The 19,452-nt window shown below is 45.6% G+C and overlaps 2 protein-coding genes across 2 annotated transcripts in view; one reads left to right on the top strand and one right to left on the bottom strand.

Moving 5' to 3' along the window:
• The first annotated feature begins 6 nt into the window (after window positions 1-6).
• Window positions 7-11,390, top strand: GNA11 (G protein subunit alpha 11). The gene is made up of 7 exons (XM_057377603.1): window positions 7-150; window positions 4,261-4,445; window positions 5,503-5,657; window positions 6,390-6,518; window positions 7,696-7,825; window positions 8,594-8,747; window positions 10,314-11,390. Exons 1-7 carry the CDS (start codon window positions 15-17, stop codon window positions 10,502-10,504), a joined length of 1,080 nt encoding a protein of 359 aa, XP_057233586.1. The 5' UTR covers window positions 7-14; the 3' UTR covers window positions 10,505-11,390.
• A 7,568-nt stretch (window positions 11,391-18,958) lies between these two features.
• The window catches only part of LOC130580239 (granzyme G-like), a 3,162-nt gene continuing 2,668 nt past the window's right edge, over window positions 18,959-19,452 (bottom strand). Inside the window, exon 5 of the mRNA XM_057377604.1 lies at window positions 18,959-19,150. Within this exon, the coding sequence (XP_057233587.1) occupies window positions 19,013-19,150 (138 nt within the window). The 3' untranslated portion in view covers window positions 18,959-19,012. The remainder of the gene's footprint in view (window positions 19,151-19,452) is intronic.

Genomic DNA, 19,452 nt, shown 5'->3' with positions numbered 1-19,452 from the left:
GCCGCGACGCGACCATGACTCTGGAGTCCATGATGGCCTGTTGCCTGAGCGACGAGGTGAAGGAGTCGAAGCGCATCAACGCCGAGATCGAGAAGCAGCTGCGGAGGGACAAGCGCGACGCGCGCCGCGAGCTGAAGCTGCTGCTGCTGGGTGAGGAGCGCGGCGCCGGTCCGGCCCTCAGGGCCGCCGCGGGGCCCGGCCCGGGGCTCGGCAGGTCCGGGTGGCCGGGCCGGGCGGGGAGCGGGTGTGGCGGGGAAGCGGCGGGAGCCATCCCCGCCTCAGCCCGGCGCTCGGGGCCGCTCCCGAGCCGTGCGGGGCGGCCGCCTCATTGGCTGCCCTTTGTTTGATTTTGTGATGCGTTCGCTGTCAAAATGGGTTTTGACACAACCAGGAACTAAGTAGCTGAAATTCCTGGTTGTGAAGGCGGGCACGCACACGGGCGCGTGAAATTTGTCTCGAGGAAATGATTCTCGGGAGTGTGCCGGCCTTCGTCAGCGTGTGGAAATCCGCTGGTGGAGTTGGTGCTTTTCAGGATTGTCGGTGAACTCCTGGGCCTTGGGTGAACRTGTGTGGAAAAACTGGCCTCCAGCTCCTTAAACCGCAGAGTTTCCCCTTGGGCAAGAGCTGGGAGAGGCAGCCGGGCTGGGATCACGGTGTGGTGGTTCTGGAGGGGGACGAGGCAGTGGGAATACACGAGTTGTGTGGTGGAGGAGGAGATGTYTGTGGTGTTCAGCGTTGCCTTCAGAGGTGGAGATCACCTGTGCAGCCATGAGAATCTAGGTCTTTGGATGGAAACACRGTAGTGTTCTGTGTGCAGATGGATAACTGTGCTGTGTTTGGATGAGTTTAGAGGGATGGATAATCAGTTCCAAAGTAAGAGTTGCAGGCATCCTTCAGCAGTGAATTTGATGTTCATGCCTRGGTAACCCCCAGTTTTAAAGTTAGGTTACAGTTGTCRTGCATACTGTGATTTAGCACTGCWTGTGTCTCAGATATATCCTGCTTTGTGTCTTGAATAYTGTATCATCTTGGAATGAAATCTGAAACAGATCTAATGGATCTGTTGACAAGCCATTAAGGTCCAGATGAAGAAGGAGGCTGACCCTTCTGAAAACACTTTGCAGAAGTGAGGGGAAGGCTGTGTGTGCCCAGCCCTTTGGAGGGCTCCAGTGCCAACACTGGTGCCTGGTGATAATTGTTAAATAAAGGCCAGGGCCTTCCTTCTCACCCTGAATCCCATTTGCTGTTTTTTGTGTGAAAGGTAAAAATCGAGGGCTTCACATTTTTGCTCTTTGGAGATGCTGTGGCAGTTTSTGTGAGGTTTCTTGGAGATGAGGGAGGGTGTCCCTCACTCTCATGCCTCCCTAAAAGCAGTCCCACAGAAGCAGCTGTGTCAAAATAGGTTGTCGCTATAGGATAGATCTGGGTTAAGAAGATCCCACTGGATCTAAAGATTTCACTTTAGTAATAATTCAAACTGCTCGAGAATCCTTTCTGCTTTTCTAAAAGATACAGATTCAGCATCAGATTTTAAAAAAACCTATAGAAGGTGGTTATGATTGGATGAGCAGCACAGACAGTGTTTGCTGGATGCTTTTCACTGGACACAGCACATTGCCCACCTTCAGCTGGGACAGGTAAYCTGTGCTGTCTTTCCTTGCAGGGATTTCTTCTGTGTTGCTCCTGTTCTGTGGAGTTCTTCCATTCACAAGTATTAATGATAGACTTAGTGAAATGAGAGGGCTTTCTCAAATCTCCAAAATTTTGAGTGTGTCAGGGAGTTTCCACCTTGTAGAAACAGTTAAATATTTCTTATCACTACTTCAACTTTGTTGAAGCTTAAACCAGAAAATTGAAGTAAATCATAAGAGTATTGATCAATGATGAACCTGTTAATGAGAAATTCAAGGTGTTGGACATTGCCATCTAGTATAACATAGTCATCTATCTTTTTACTGGGYGGGGAGGATATTTTGTACAAAAATTACTTGTCATTAAGCATGGAATACTGTTGACTGAGTAATATATTTACAAGAGCTCCTGAGGTACTTGGGGGTCATTAGGAAGTTACTGTAAACTCTGCTGCTTTCACGTGTTGGCAAAAGAAATGTTGAATTGAGATTTTCACCTGTCATATTAAAAAAAGGGTTTTGTGTAGGGGCACCCTACAACTTGCCCACCAGAGCTTGTAAGCTGCTGGTGTAGTGCTGTGCTGTGTTTTCAATACCTCAGGGAAAGCAAAAGGCACCTTTAAAAAAAAAAAAAAAAAACAAACCGAAAAACTATCCCCAACCAAAACCAACCCCCAAACCAAAAAGAGACATTGATGGAGTGACAGGAACAACCTGTGTTTGTACTCTTCAGTTCTGAAGCAAGCGAAGGTCTGGTGTTGAGGTTTCTCTTATATTTTCATTGTTGAAATGCTTTGAAGCGCCACCTTTTTTTTTTTTTTTCTTTTTCCTTTCAGTTTTGGTCGCTGTGGTAAAAGACAAGGAAGTATTTCTCACCACAGTGACAAAAACCACAAAATATTTCAGTTTCCAGTTTTTCCCCCACGTAGGGTGCACCTGTGTGTTTGAGATGGAGATGGTTTGCTGCATATTGATAGTGTCTACAGTGTTGATTTCTRGCTATGCTGATGTGATTTCTGTCAGTTCTTGCTGTTCATTTTGAGCRTTYTGCTTCTAGTTAGGTGCTTGTTGCTTTTATCTGAGCATTTTTTATTTGTTTGCCTTTTAGCCTAGCGAGATAAAATGAGTAACYGAGTATCTGCATGCGAGTAGTAATTGTGGATTGGGATGAATGAGATCCTGTCTGAATCCATCTCTCCCCTGGTGTGAGGAAGATCTGGTGGTGCCTGTGGGCAGAACCARAGCTCTGCCAGCATTGTAACTACAGGTCAAAAGGATTTGTATCACTGATTTTGAGTTTTTGGTTTCGGTTCATGTGAGCTGGGCCACTGTGTTAGAGAGGTGTGGGATTTTTATCGGTGTCTTGCATAATGATGGCACATTTTAGAAGGTTGAACAAAAGCACTCCACAGAAATGCCAGTGGTGTCCATTTAGGCTGATCAAGTGTGGATTCAGCTTATTCCAAGTGAGACCTGGCCAGTGTGTGCCCTCCACAAAGGATTGTGTGCAAGGAGTGGATCTTGCTGGGGCCGTCCCAGTTGAACTGTGAATTTAGCGAGGCTGTGTGACTGCATGGATGCCGTCTGATGGCGTTTTTCTCYCCTATTCACTCTGTTAAAAAGTTCCCACTGTCCTTTCGTATCATCTGGTGGCCTTCACATGCTGAATGGGGCCATAAATGTAGGAGTGGAAGGACCTGCCCGAGTGACGGTGCAGGAAGCCGGCGCTCAGAGGGCTGCCCTGTGTCGTGCACGCTCCGTGTCCTGCCCTCCCATCTGCTGCCGGGCCCGGCAGTAAAACCTGGGAGAGAAGGAAGAGAAGGAAGAGAAGGAAGCAGTGGCCTTGCTGAGCAGGCTGCACGCAGCCCGTGGGGACCCAGGCACGGCACCGACAGCTGGGAGCAGTGGCCTACTCTGCTCTCCCTGCCAGACGCCATTTTTAACTCCCTCCTATCCAGAGCAGGCTTTGAGGAATCGTGCTGCAATCAGGGTTGTGGGTTCAGCCCTGAGGAGCAAACCTTTGCACAGTAGTTTGGGATACGAGGCAGATGTGCTGATTGGGTTGTTCATGGCAGATGGATAAGCAAGGAGTTTCTTGAGCTCCGTTCTCCTTTAGAGTTGATTTTTTTTTTCCTGTTGTGTTCGGTTCTTCCCTATGAAAAGACACGTTGTCTATAAGGCAGTGAGAACTTCTGTGCCAAATTACAGCCAAAAAAAATTCATTTTTCACTGGGCTTCTCCTGGCCAGTCACTGTTGTCTGGATTTGTAGCTCACTAGTGTGTCCAGGCCYTTCCTGGCTGGTTGTAGCATCTTGCTGGAGTATCTGGGAATAGGTCAGGTGTGACGGGCAAGGGCCTCTTGACGCAGGACGTGTGGGAGTGGCTGTAACGTGAGATTTGGAATAAGTACCAGAGCTACTTTTGAAGGCTGCTGTAAAGGACAAGGTGTCTTCCTTCCACGCTGTCGGGTTCGTAGTGAGGATGAACAACCCAGGCTGTCTTTTACCAGTCCGAGAAGTGATAAAAAGGGGGTTGGGAGCAATGTGTGTTTGGGTGGAGTGACAGGAACTTTCATCTGTCGTGGGCTTTGCTCCTGGTGRCTCCTAACTCCCTGTCTTGCATCCTATAGGCACTGGGGAGAGTGGGAAAAGCACGTTCATTAAGCAAATGCGTATAATTCATGGCTCAGGCTACTCTGAAGAGGACAAAAAAGGCTTCACCAAGCTGGTGTACCAAAACATCTTCACTGCCATGCAGTCTATGATAAGAGCCATGGAAACCCTGAAGATTCTGTACAAATACGAACAGAACAAGGTAAGTTTCTCACGGTTTTTGMACATGGCTTTAGGCAGTGAGGATTCTAAGTTCCTGTTTTTTTGTGTCCTTTTGCTTTGCAACTCAACCTCCCCAACCTCTTTTCCATAAACTTTTAATGACATTTTCTTGATACCCAACCCCTTTTGTTTGGTTATGTTGGGGGATAGAGCAACTTTGYGTGGTTGGTGTGCTGGTCTGCCTAGTGAGTGGTGGGAGCAAGGGATTGGGATATGATTGAAAGGGATAAGAGGGGTGTTATTTTTACTCATCTCRAGGATTTGGTGTGGTTAAATGTGTCGGCATTTTCTTTGCATAAATTGCTGTTCTTRTTGGAACTTGGAGCTGGCAAAATACATCCTGGACCTAAAAGATACAGASCTTTGTTGGTAGTTGTCCTAGTTATCCCTGTTTCTGCAATCCATCTGTTTTTCTGAGAGATACTGACCAAGGGTATAAATCTTTCTTGAGCAGTTTTGGTCTCAACCACAGAAACATACTGATTTTGGGACCAGGAATTAATTTTAGACAGATCTGTTCTAAATTATTTTATCTTTTTGAGGGGGAGGACAGTGAGAGTGAGGGCATGCCAGGAAAATAGATTTTTTTAGCATATTTTGTTTCTTTTAATGCTTAGTATCCTTAATATTTTGAAGTGAAATTGTATTTTATCTGTCTTGTCACCCAGTATCTTGGASCTGMGTTTGAATAATTATTTACAGGGAYTGGATGGTGCACTTTCCCTGTCTTTGATGAGAATGGGCAGGGTGTGAGGGAGCTTTGCCTCTGCTTTATATGGGGCATGGTGGAGGTGTTCTGATAAATAAAATCTGCCAACTTTTACTTACYATAACTTGTGCAGAATTTGGCTTTGGTTTTTATTTATTTGGGGTATTAGCAAAAGCCCCTTGGTGTGGATAATCACCTCACAGACACCACAGTGGTAGTTACTGTAGTCCTTCCTTTGCTCAGCCATTGTAGGGTGGGCATTTTTGTGTGCCAGTTTTGGGGTTATTTTTTACTTTTTCTTTTTTTTCTTTTTCCATTCAATCTGCAGGCCAATGCAGTGCTGATCCGAGAGGTGGATGTAGAAAAGGTCATGACATTTGAGCAGCCATATGTAAGTGCAATTAAAACATTGTGGAATGACCCTGGAATACAAGAGTGTTATGACAGAAGAAGAGAATATCAGCTTTCTGACTCAGCTAAATAGTAAGTRTACAATCCCTGGCATGCAGTGCTGGGTGGGAGTGATGGTCTAACAAATTGTACCCATCSAAWTTTTTTTTTWAAYTGAAGTTWAGAGTTTGTTTCCTTTATTGTTTGCTGCTTTTTCTGAGAGCATGAGGTGTTAAAGAGTGTTCACACATCTCTTCAGGCTACACCTGGGGCCAAAATCTCCACATTATTCCATCTGTATTGATCCTTGGGCAGCAGGAGTGCTGCTCTTTCTCTTCAGGTTTGTCTTTGGCCTACAGGTGTACATGGATGTGTAACTCAGATTTTATTAGTTATAAATCCATTAAGTTTYGCAATCTACAGAGGATGTTTTACATTTATAGGTAGATAAGTACGTGTTTCTACATTTCTAAGTAGAAAAGCTCAGATGAGACTTGATCCTGAAACATGAAGCATTCAATGTAGTTAAATTTTTCTCTGTAGTGAAGATTGTCTTCCACACTCCTATACAGAATGGATAAAGTTTTTTTTCTGTATCTCTTTATCCTCCAAGGTGGCTGGCTGGTGAATAACTGTTCCCCCAAGATCTTTCTGTTACTTTCCCACACCATATTTTAAACAATTCTGACAACTTCCCCCTTTCTTTTTATGCTGTGGAAAGACTTCACATAGCAATTTTTACATCAGTATATTTATRTGCTGCAACCTAAGGTAGTTTTTTTCTTTTTCCTTGTGTTTTTTTTTTTTCCACTGTCCTGCTTGCAGCTATCTCAGCGATGTGGATCGTATCGCTACCCCAGGATATCTACCAACTCAGCAAGATGTGCTACGGGTTAGAGTTCCTACAACCGGGATCATAGAGTACCCCTTTGACCTAGAGAATATTATCTTCAGGTACTGGAGGTGTCTTCATGTTACAGCTGAAATGACACAGCAGGGAGATGGTTTYAGGAAGTTTAGGGTGTCCAGTTTTTGTGGATGTGTTGTGCTGTGGAATGAGCTGCTRATGGGTGCTTCTCTAATTGGGGTGCTCTGATGTTTTGGCTGTCAGGAAACAGAACCTGATTTTGAATCAGTGACACTTCAAACCTAAGGAACCACCTTGGTGTCCTTGCACTGCATCTGAGGCTGAAATTGTGGCTTGTGAGAGGGAGCTGAAGCCACCACAGGCTGACACTTTTGGTGCAGAAATACTTCCCTGTACCCAGATCTGCCTTGAGAGGTGGTTTCCTGTGCCTGCCTTGTGCTCTCAGAGTGACACCAAAACTGGCTGTCTGTKCTGCTGCAGCAACAGATGCTCTTTGCAGGCTTGAGCCAGCAACTGAGCCTGGCATGACCAGGCTGGACACAGCAATATTCTGTGTTTCTCCCTGTCTCCCTGGCTTTTTGTCTTCCCTGCCCTTCCCTTTCACAATATGGCATTGCCAGAGAGGAGTAAAGGAGCCTRAATCCTCTCTCTTAAACTGGTTACAGAGATGCAAAAGTCTCCTTTTCCTGCTCTGTTTTGCTGACCTAGGGGATAGGTGTAGGATTTTATCAAAGGTGYACCACGTGTGTGGCACTTGAGGTGAGTGGCAGAAAAATTTTAGTGTTCTGTACAGGTGGGACTTGAAATTGAGAGGCTGAAGTGTGTGACTGTTAAACAGCACATTCCAACAAAAGTGTAACAACTAAAGAAAGACCTGGGTGGGGGAGAAGCTTTGAGGCAAGCAGGTGCTTTAATTAAAAATAAAAATAGTTTGCTCATGTGACAGAGCACAGTTTTGAAGGACTTGCCTTTTCAGACTGCGTAGGAAACCAGAGCAGAATGCAACAAAAATGGCAGTGCTGGTGTCTGGGGGGTGAATTTGGCATCGCTTACCTGTGGCTGTTCTTTCAGTCTGAGGTATTTTTGGAGCAGGATATTTAGTAAACTTGCTGGTTTTGTTAGCAGGCAGATACTGTCACATCCCCGTGGTTAACTGAAATGGTAAAAAAAAACAAATTCCTTCTCATTGTTTTACTGGTCCTTTGCATTCAGCCAGAGAACTGCAGTTATCTCTGTGATACTGTATTTACTTCTCTCCCTCAGAATGGTGGATGTTGGAGGTCAAAGATCAGAACGAAGGAAGTGGATCCATTGCTTTGAAAATGTGACTTCCATCATGTTTTTAGTAGCACTTAGTGAATATGACCAAGTTCTGGTGGAATCGGATAATGAGGTGAGCCAAAGGATGGGAACTCTGCAGGAGGGAGGGAGGAGAGGAGGGAGGAAGGAAAGGAGGGAGGAAGGAAAGAAGGGAGGAATGTCTTTCTAGTTTCTTGGAGGTTGGTACCCAGGTGTGCTTGGTGCCAAATTGGATTAGCAACTATTATTGGTTTTGGCCTTCAGTTCTTGTTGTAAAAGGAACATGAGCCTTGACAGGTCATGATGGCCCTGAGGATGGAAAAGGCAGAGGGCATTTAAATCATCTGGACTTCTCATGTGAAAAATGAAATATTCTGAAGTTGCAGAATCCCTTGTGCTGTGGAAGGCACTGTGCAAGTGCTCTCAAATCAACCCTTTCTCTTCCTGCACTGGGTTAATTCAGGCTTTGACTTGGACTCTTTGAAGGTGCAAATCTGAATTTYGACACTTGCTAATAGATTTTACAAAATACTATTAGATAACTGTAGTTATTCCTTTCCTAGTTGACAAAATATGCTCACAAAGTATCATTGGCCAGTTCTGTCAGGTGACTGTTAAAGCATAAAATGACTTCTAAGCTCTTTTGCTATGAATTTGGCAATTAAATAAAGCTTGGATCCCTCAAATTTTGCATTTCCTTTCCATTTACTGGTCCAGCTTGAGCCAGGATCTACTTGGGGCAAGAGTATTCTGTGTATAGTGTTTGAGATGCTGAATTACTGCAGATCTGAGGGCATGTGCAGGCATTTTCAGCATTTTCATGCTCCTTTGTGAAAACAGGGCTTTCTTTTTCTGATTTCAGAACCGGATGGAAGAGAGTAAAGCTCTCTTTCGAACCATTATAACTTATCCATGGTTCCAAAACTCTTCTGTTATCCTCTTTCTCAACAAGAAAGATTTGTTGGAAGACAAGATCCTGTATTCCCACCTTGTTGACTATTTCCCAGAGTTTGATGGTGAGTGACTTTTAAAGGGGAATGCTCTGTGGGATGGAGGTGATTTTGTTAAAACTTGTTGTTTCTTAAAGAAAACTGAGATCTTGGAATGAAAAAAGCATTAATTTGAGAAAATTAATATTTTTTCACAAAAATATCTTTATAATGCATAGACAACTGGAATCTGATAAGATCTTCACATAATGAGCCTCTCCTAGATTAATTACCCCCTCCAATATTCACTGCAAAGTATTAAATAATCTAAGTCTGACTTTTACATAGAACCAGTTTCATAAACGTGGCAATTTACTGGAATTGTGGACCTTTGAACCCTCTAATCARGAGGTGACTTGAGTCTGTGTTTTGAGAAACTGTCTGGTCAAACGCCCAAGTTGTTCAAATGATGGTGCTGAAAWATCTTTAGGCAGCATGAAATTCTTATTAGTGTGCCATCTGCTGTTGTGGGAAAATAATATCCATGTGAAACAGAGAATTTCYCATCTGAAACAAAACTCCTTGGCCAAAATAGTATTTCAGGCTTTCAGCTGAGTGAGTGCATTTTAAAGCTGGCTGGTAACACATCTGTACAGGGCTGAAAATCAAATAAAAGTAGTGGAGAATGAGATCTGGCAACACAACATGCTTCCTGCCCTGCTCTCATGTGTTAATTCTGTAATTATGTGTTTAAAAATAAGASTTAAAAGAAGAATTACCATTTTGCAAATTACCATTTGCAAATTTTTCACAGCTTTCATCTTTTAAAGGACCAGTGAAATTTTAAAGGACCAGAAAACTCTTTTTTTTTAGTTGTCCTCCAACATCTGGAGTTCCTGCTTGGGGCACTGGTGGGAGCACCACGTTTTCACACCAGGCTGGGGATGGCTAAAGAGCTGCTGCTTCAAATGGAGCTCAACAGCTGGAGACAGATCCCAGCTTCAGGAAAAAAAAAAAAAAAACCTTTGATTTTTTTCCTCCAAGCAGCTCCTTCAGGGATGCTGCATGGCCTGTGAGTGGGAGGTTGCCCATCAGATTTCCTCTTGAGGGATGGTGTTTGCCTTGGAGAAGAAAATATGGAAGAAATAGCAGTAGGTGGCAATTTCCTGGGGACCTGTCAGCAAYAGGGATTAAAAACTGGCAAAATTCTAGTTTTTAGCTCCTTTGAGGTGACCAGTTGGATAAGACAGMCTGTATTTTTGACTGGCAATAACCCTGGTTTTCAAAATACTCCCTTGTGTCCTTCAACCTATGAGATCCTCCCATATATTAGGAAGAAATTTTCACCCCATTTCTATGGGGAGGATTTTTGTGGTGTCTSTTCAGCATCTGCCACTGTTACCCAGTGGATGCTCCCACCCAGGGTTGTTYCAAGGATTCCAAAGCTGGGTCTGAACTGACCCATCAGTGTCTGCAAAGTGCCCAATGCTTCCTGTGGGATTTGGTTAGACAGCTGAAAACCATGAGGCACTTCAGCTCTTTTTATCCCATAAATGATCTTAATTTCTTCTTAAAAGCTCTGGAAAAAGTGCTGATGGATTCTGGGGGATGCATGGGTGTGAATCCATTCACTGGTGTCTCTGTTTGCTGCAGGCCCACAGAGGGATGCMCAGGCAGCCCGCGAGTTCATCCTCAAGATGTTTGTGGATTTAAATCCCGACAGTGATAAAATCATCTATTCCCATTTCACATGTGCCACAGACACAGAAAACATCCGTTTCGTCTTTGCAGCTGTCAAGGACACCATCCTACAGCTCAACCTGAAGGAGTACAACCTGGTTTGACCTGCTCTGCTCTTGCCCCTTGAGAGGCTTCTTTGTGAGGAAAAGACAAAAAAATGAAATTTTAAATATGACAGGAAAAAAAAAAAGTTTTAATTTTTGATGATGTAATGATTGCAAATTGTCTGATCTGTGGAGTGGCAAGTGCTCAGTGTTATCCTGGAGTCTCATGTCTCTGTCCACAGAGTAGTTGATTTCATATTTTTAACAAATTGCTTTTATGTCACAGTTAACGGGGATATGCCTCATTTCTTCAGCACCTTGCTTACTTCTTAATTTTTGCCAAGCAGCTAAGGCAGCCTCATCTTGATCTTTCCTTTGTTGCTAAGCCACTTTTTTCCCCCCTTTCATTCCCGTGGTATATGTAGGGATAAAAAAAAAGCCAAACCCAACACTTTCCAGCTGAGATTGTGAATTCACTGGACTGTGGGAGTGCAGAATGCTACTGGTCCCTTTGCCTTGTGCTATAGGGTGCCTCTGGTGTAATTTGCTAATCCTGCTTTTCTTCCCCTCCTTCTTTCCCTTCCCTTCCCCAGGACACGCTCCATGGTTCACTGTGATGAAATGTTGGGGAGGAGCGATTGCTCTCCAACTATTGTGCAAAAAAAAAAAGAGAAAAAGGCAAAACAAACAACAACAACAACAAAAAAAAAGCCATCACTTTTCCATTCTTTATATGTTCTGAGTAATTTTTGTTATCAATTATAAAAGGTATGGAGACTGTGATTTTTTTTTTTAAATTATTGATGTTCTATACATAGTTTGCTATGTGTTGCTGTATTTTGTTCATGGACTACAGATGATGGAAGCTCTTGGAGCAATAGCTGCTGAGCCTGGGGAAGTGCCTGACTGTAATTGTTCTTTTTTTTTTAAATTTTATTTTATTTCATTTTTATTTCTTCTTTCTTTTTTTATCCACACACATAAACACATCCCACCCACACCACTTGTGTGCGCACAAGGCTCAGTTTGCAGAGAGGAACTGTTTTGTTGGGTAGAGTTTTTGACATCAATGAGCAACTTCTCTATGCAGCAGTTACCAAAAGCACACTGAGTAATTGTGGCATTCAAACATCAGATTTTGCCTGGATTGAAAACTCTTAATCTTGTGCCATCCTCTAGGTCTTTTCTTGCTGCCTAGTAGCAAACAAGCCTTGTTTTATTGCATTTTGTGCCAGTTTGTGAATGACTTTGTAAGAATTCCTCAGCCTTGTCCAGCTTGCAGAGTTTTAGAGAGGACCAGAGCTGGTGGGTGACAGACTTTGGGATGCCAGTAGGATTCTTACCTGGGAAGAYTGAGGATAGCTGTAGGAAGGAGCAGCAGTTCTCTGTCTCTCCTGTTCATGCATTCCCCTGAGCACACACTGCTGTGTCCCTCTTGGAGGAGTGTGGGATCCTCTTTGGGAGACTCACACACATCTTTGCTCCAGAGGGTGATCATGAGTTCCAGCAGCAGTGGCTGCTGCAGAGCCCCGAGAGCCCTGCCCTGGCTGTGCTTGGTGCAGCAGGAGAGGAGAGGAGAGGAGAGGAGAGGCAGCAGCACTTGCTGGAAGGCACAGTGGATGTAATTGAGGATTCTAAATGCCACCTGAATCTCCACTGAGCAGGATGGGAAGCCTTTGCACATTAGAAAGCTTTATTTTCCAGGAGCTGAAGCGAGTCAAGGTGCTGAAGGGCTGTTGGGACAGAGAAGTGCATTGGCAAGGCAGGGAGACAGTGGGGAGCAGGAGGTGTGACCCACATGTGTCATCAGCCATCACTGATGCTTCTGTTTCAATTCCAAACGAGTAGCATTGGGTCCAAATTCTCTGGATCAACCAGATTGCCCCCTTTGAAGGCTGCCAGTAGGAAAAAAAAACTCGAAACGAGCTGCACTGTTGAAGGGGGCTGTCRATATTTTGTCTCTTTTGTAGACAGAGCACTACATCAGTGTTTTGCACAACRTTGTAAGAGTAAACCTAACTGTCTGAGATGCTTTAAGATGCTTTGATCTAGAACACTAAAATACAGAGGGATATAATTTTGAATAATTCTGTTGATAGGTCCCTCTTGTTTTCCAGAGTAGCCGAGCAGAGCCTCTGTATGCTCAGAGCATTACAGAAAAAAGCAAGCTCTGCTCCAAGTGGTTAGAGAGCTCAAAGTTGGAACAGTAGCCATGGGACCAACAGTTTGAAGAGCCAGTCTGAGTGCTGATGCTGAGGGAAACATAGCATCTCTTTAGACTAACCATGCTCTGGACTGCATTTAACCCTTGGGAGGAATGAGAGGGATTCCCATGTGTCAGACAGCTTTGCATCAATTTTATTGCTTTTTTTTTTTTTTTTTCATCTTTATGCCAAAATGATCCAGTTTGTAGAAACTGTCTTATAAAGAGGAATTTATAATCATCTTCACATATTCTAAGTGCTGTTCCTCTGAAGCAGAMGGCAGCACCAGCCTCTTCCGCTTCTGTGATCCTTTTGTAAATGGTTCACACTACAGCTGTTGCCAACAATGAGCCTGGCACTGAGATACACAGGTTCTTGGAAAATAACTTCCCAGAAGTTTTTTCTTTTCCAAGGTGAATGATGGTGGTACTTCCACTTGAATCAGAAACTTTTTTTTTTTTTTCGTCTTGTTTTGTACCTTCCCCTTTCTTTAAGAGCTGCTGCCCTGGCACAGGAGGAGGGATTTTGGCATCTGTCTCTTGCAGAGTGACTCTGCATTGTCGTAGGCAACTGTGGGAGGCTGTGGGCACAAGGATTTAGGGAATGTGCTGTACCTTATTGAGCACCTGCTTGGGGTAGCTGTTGGCCTGAGAACTGGCTCGGGGCGGGGAGGGAAGGGCCAACATTCCTTAATGGCTCTGGTTGAGTTCCTGAAACCTCCTCCTGGACTGGGGTAGGGATGGGTCAGACCTGTGCACGTCACCTGGAGTTGTTTGTGGCYGTACTGTGTGTGAGAAGATACCAGTGTTAGCACGTGCTTTCCTTAGTGAGCAGCTGCTYGTGTGCCTCCAGCTTGGCCAGTGAAGTGTTCCTGCAGAGCTGGCTCCTGTCTCTGTTGGCTGGCAAATGCCTGCCCTAGCAAAAAGTGCCAAACCTTAAAAAACCAAATTTGCCTGTATCAACCTTTCTGAAAGCCAGGCCTGTCAGAATTCTCTGCAGGCTGAGAGWGACTTGCAGAAGAGAGGTAAAATTGGGTTGTTGTAGGGAACTTAGAGTCTGAGGAGTTGGTCTCTTTGCTAACCTCTGCTCCTTGTGCACTTTTAATCTTTGTTCTGTTGAAGAAACCAACCTACTTTTGAACTAGTTTGAAACTTGAAGTCAGTGAGCAGAGGACCATCCCTTTTCCTTGCACCATTCCATGTGGATTGGCCACCCTGGGGAGCAAAAGCCCCTTCCAGCTGCAGCGTGTCAGCTCCTGCCCTTCCTGCCTCCCCCCTTCTCCTCGAGTTGGATTCTTTGGTCTCTTGTTGTTGCTTCCTAGCAATGTTGGCCTTGCATTCAACTATGGTTTTTCTTCATGTGTTTTATTGGTTTAAAAAAAAATTTTAAAAAAGAAAAAAAAATAACAAAAAAGGAAAAAAAAATAATAAAAAAAAAAAGTACTTCCGGAGTGTGCTGACCATTGTATTGTCCTGTACAGAGCCCAGGTCGTTAGAGTCCAGCAGAGATAAAGTGTGTTATGCAGCACCCAGTTTTTTAAGAGTATGGTTTGTGCCAATGCCCCTTCTTTAGTAGTGCCAGAGACTCTTTACAAGTGCCAATGTGGTGGAAATTATTTGGTTATACTTGTATATTATAGGATCCTGATTTAAGACAATTTAAACATTATCCTATTTAAAAAGAATACTATATAAAATGCTGTTTTTAAACCTTGTCATTTGCAATGCATGTATTGTTGTGCGTGTTGGGGGGCGGGGAGGGAAGAGGGTAGGGTAAAGGAGTTTCTGAATAAGATGCCCAGTGTCAGGATCTATTCAGACTCCAAACTGTCTCATTCCAGTCCAGGAGTGCGATTGTTTCTCGGAATGATCCCACTCTGACTGCTGGGCAACACGCTTATTACAGAAATATCTGATGGAAATTGATTTTCATATCTTTCTCCTGAAATAAACTCTCTGTTTGAAATTGGAATAAATTTTGTTCCTAAAAGCCGTGGTGGTTGTGTGTGTGTTCCTTCACTCCTGTCCTCCCCTCTCCTCTTTTCTTGGCTCAGGAAGTTCTGTACCCTGTGGGCAGCACCCTCTGCCTCCTGTCAGAAAATTAGGATTCTGAGGCATAGAAAAAAAAGCATTTTTTGGTAAATAAAAGGTGTAACATGCCATAATTATATATAATACACTGTACCAATAATTCTGAAGGGTGAACAGTGTCTGACTGGGGGTTTAAGGTGCAGGGGTGCAGTGGTGGATTTCGAATTTGAGTTTTCCAGGATTTTAGAGCAGGATTGCTCTAAAAAACAGTGAATGAAGCTGTTGGTGTTTRCTGCTGCCTCTTGCTGTGGTGTCAGCCCGTTGCAGGCACAATTCCAAGCAGGATTTCTGCTGCCAGCAGCGGGAATGTTGGTGAGACCAGAACTGCCTCCAGTCTTGTCTGTTAGAAACGTGGACTGAACCACGAAACACAGCTTAAAATTATCCCTTAAGGAGTGCAGGGATGGATCATTGTGAATAATTCCACAAAGTGATTTCCTGAGACTGAGTTCATGGAGCTTTATTCTTTTTCTCTGGGCTCATTCTGCAGGAATGCTGCAGTAAATCAGCTGGGAGTGGGTAGAGATGGCCAACTTCCTCTCTGTAAAGGTTTCCTGTGTTTTCAGGAAGCCACGGCCGAGGATGTTCTGCTCCCTTCAAGGTCACTGTGCACAGGTGAAGCCGCAGCTCCTGGACAGCCTGAGGCATTTTTTTKGCTTCCAGCAGGACAGGAACTGTGTTTGGTCTCTTAGATTGTCACTATTTTCTGGTCAGGGGTGARTTTTTGTCGCTTTTCTCAGCGTCTCCATCCCCTCCCCAGCTGGGGAGCGATTTCGATGCTCGCCGCTCTCTGCAAAGAGCCAAATGTTCTCTGTTTAAAGAAAGCAAAACAACAGGTTGAGGCTTTTCAAGGAAAAAAATGAAGTCTTTAATGCCCAGTATTCATGTGAGAGCCTCGTGGTTTGGCCTTTTGCACCTGCACTGTGGGTGTGGGGCTGTCCCTGGAGGAGCAGGAGTTGGGTCCTGCTGGAGCTGGAGCAACCCAGGGAAGGTGACAGCTGGTGGCACCCAGGCAGCAAACCCACACTTGCTGCTTTCCCAAGGACTGCTGCAGCCCAGCTTGGATAAATAAAGTGTTTATTTATTTATTTATTTATTTATTTATTTATAAACAGCACAGGGAGCTCCTCCTCACCTCCACCTCTGCAGCTGGGGCTCCTCTGATCCTGCATCCTGCAAGGAGAGGCTTTGGGAACACGGGAGGCTGTGCCATGAAATCACCTGGGTGAGTCCTTTGGCCTGCAAGAGGGAGGGACTTGGCCAAAAAGGGCTGTCAGGGCTGGGCTGTGGGCCAGGGGAGTGTCCTGATAAGGTGAGCTGGCCCAGGGACTGTTTAAATCACTTTAAACCTGGCCATTGGATGTCCATGCTGACACCAAAGCAGGTCCCTGAGATTGTGTACGTGGTAGAGCAGACATAAATCAATTTTCATATTTTTCATATTAATAAAATCCCATGTRGAATAAAAGGACAAAAAGAAGAGGGAGTTTGGGGTTTGCCTTGCCCTTGGACAACCATCATCCTCGTAACAGGASGAAACTCTTTGAGCATTCCCTTTGCCCTCTTGGGAAAGAGAGGAAAGTACCTGTCCAGCRCAAGAAGAGCCAAATATTACATGGAATTTTTAAAGCAGGATTATAAAACCTCCTCTGTCTCCCTTCAGCTTTCCCCCCATGTTATTCTGGCCCCACACAGGGCTCTGAGGATGATGTGCAGCTCAGGAGCCCAACTTGGCCTGGGGAACAGCAGCTGCTGTTGGTGCCATGTCCAGATCTTCTTGAGCCCTGGGCTGGTTCCACCCCAGGCTGTTTCCTGTGTGTTCTCCCAGTGATACCAGTTTGGTGTAATTGTCCTCTYGAGCTGCTTTATCTGCTGCCATGCAGCCTGAGCAGGAAGTTCATTTTTGTAACATCACCACCACCGTGGGTGGAGAGACAACTCACAGCTTTTGACGAGTTTTTGTGGTTCCCGTGCTGGACTGTGGGACAAGGACTCCTCACTTGGGCTGGGTGAAGCTTCTGGGTAACCACAGATGTGAGGATGGGGCTCCTCAGGGAGCTCAGCTGCTGCTCTGGGCTCTTCTACACCCCTGACCATCCTCTGTCCCCTGTCCCTGGGCTGTTCTACACCCCTGACCATCCTCTGTCACTCATCCCTGGCTGTTCTACACCCCTGATCACTGCTGTCACTCGTCCCTGGGCTGTTCTACACCCTTGGCCATCCTCTGTCCCCTGTCCCTGGACTGTTTTACTCCCCTGGCCAGTCTCTGTCACTCATCCCTGGGCTGTTTTACACCACTGACCATCCTCTGTCACTCATCCCTGGGGTGTTTTGCACCCCTGATCACTGCTGTCACTCATCCCTGGCTGTGTTTCACCCCTGGCCATCCTCTGTCACTCATCCCTGGCTGCTCCTGGAGCTGTTCCTCTCTCCAGCTCAGGTGAGGATCTGTAGCTCCTGGCCATGGAAATCAATGAGGTTTTTATGGAGCTCCCCAAAGACAGGTCTGTCCTGCTCTGCTGGTTCTCATCCTCCCTCCCAGTGACTCAGGCCTTCAGCTCCCTAAAAGGTGACAGGCTCTTTGCACAGGAGATGCAGGATGAGAACACCCCTGGAATTCTTCTGGCAAGGATTTGGCAGCATTGTTAGAAAAGAACCCTCTACTCAAAGAACCTTATGCTCAAATTTGGCTTTGCAAGCCTTGATTCAGAGCAGATTAAAAGATATAAAGAATCCTGGGGGAGAGAGGTGCCTTTCCTGAGCCCAGCCATGGATTTGCTCCCAAACTGCAAGAGATGAGGTTTGTTTTTTTTTGGTTTTTTTTTATAAATTCAGGCTCTCTTTAGAGACAGAACCCTGCAGAACACACCCTKCTGCCAACCCAAAGAGGGCACTCTGGGCATGAAAAACTCAGCAGAAATGTGCACAAGGCGCTTTCCTTGTGCAACATCACCCACAGCAAAAACCACGACAGCTCCGCTCAGCTGCAGCTTTTCTGAGCCAGGTGAATGACCTGGGGACCTTTAGACATTTTGAATTATAAGGTTTGGAAAATATTTAGAGTCTTCACATCCTTGGCCCAGTGTTTTATATCCAGGGCTGCCACAGATGTTGGAATGGCCCCTGACGAGTCACCTTTGGGCAGAGGTGAGCTCAAAGAAAGGCAAACACTCCCCAGAAATGTGTTTTTGTCCACGAAATCCTAAACATCTGACGGAAGCTGTGTCTCCTGCCAAAGCCCCAGATTCATTTCCTCAGGTTGCAATGTTTTTAAGCTCTGTTGGAGAAGAGGCAGGGGTTTATTTTTCTGCCTTCAACCACGACATGTAGAAAGAAAATATTCACTGGGTGTCAGGCTGTGGTGGGACTGTGTGGTTTTTCTCTTTGCTGCTAATTTGATTAAAAAGGTGATTTCAGTGTCATTGGTTTTGTGTGCAATGATAGCCAGAGGTGGGATGGGGTAGAATTTCGGGGGGCCCACGGGTTAGAAGATGTGAGAGAGGGAGGAAATCCTCCAAATTATCAGCTTGGAGGTCACATTCCACTCCCCTGGCGTGTCCAGCTGCATGTGAGGGGAGCCYTTGCCCTGAAATCCAGGCTGGACACCTATTCTGGAGGTTTAAATGGGACAGAAAATGGAGGCTGTTGGTTGGGGTAGAAACTTCCAGCTTTGGGTTCAGCTGTCTGAGCAGTGACTTTCTCCTGAACTGTTCAGGACTGGAGCCAGCGGCCRAGAGAAATCCAAATCACGGCAGGAAAAAGGCTTTTTTTTTTAGGAAATTTATTGTTTTGACGTGTTCTCACAACACCGGGGCTACAGAAGAGGGGAAAAAGGAGGCAGAGAGGTTTCAGAGGTGGGGAACAGCAGCAGTGAAACAGAACTCAAAGTGTTCTCCTTGGAGCTGCAGGGTTTGGGTGCAGGACCCACAGATACCGAGTGTCACAAATGATCAGGGTCCCTCTGATTTTCTTGTGCAGAGAGAGAGGGGCACACACACCCCAGAGCTGCCAAATTCTCTGTCAGGGCTGTCCTGCTGCTCCCTGGCCAGAGCTGTGGCCACCAAGGGCTCTGTCAGGGCCAGGGAGTAAATACAGTCAGGGCACAGGGAATAAATAAGGTCAGGGCACAGCCCCTGTGCCAGCCCCACCACCGAGCCAAGCTCACTTGGCCACCCAGAAATCCTCACCCCATCCACCAGGATCAGTGGGAAACATTTCCCAGGGAGGAAGGAACAGAAATCTGGTGAGTTGGGGGCTCTGGAGGGTGAGCAGGGTCAGGCTGATTTCATGACTCTGCTGATCCAGGGCAGGAAATGAGAGATGTGTGTGTAGAAGTCGGGCCAGTTGCTGTGCTGGTASGAGAAGATGCCCAAGACTTTGTTGTTGCAGACCAGGGGATCCCCAGTATCGCTCTGTGGGAAGGAGGAGAGGGGTCAGTGCTGGTTTTGAGAGAAGCAGGGAGGCTGCAAACATCGGGAGAAAATCTCTCCTGGAGAAGCCTGGACTCGCAGTGCTTGAGGATAACTCTGGGTTATGCTGAGCTCTGTTAAACCCTGACAGGTTTGTTTGGGACCCAGCTGGGGGAGCCCTGAACCTTCATTTCTGCTCTTCTGCTGCCTTCAGACCCAAAACAAAATTCAAACTCAACTTCAAGATTCAGGGTGAACCCCTCTGGCCAAACCCCTGTGACACCACAGACACCCAGGTCCCCAAC

The sequence above is a fragment of the Malurus melanocephalus genome, unplaced genomic scaffold, assembly GCF_030028575.1.
Source record: "Malurus melanocephalus ecotype Western Australia unplaced genomic scaffold, MMel_1.1 scaffold_318, whole genome shotgun sequence".
In the NCBI taxonomy this organism is placed as follows: Eukaryota; Metazoa; Chordata; class Aves; order Passeriformes; family Maluridae; genus Malurus; species Malurus melanocephalus.
The sequence above is the reverse complement of the archived record's forward strand: the minus strand, read 5'-3'. Positions and strand labels throughout refer to the sequence as shown.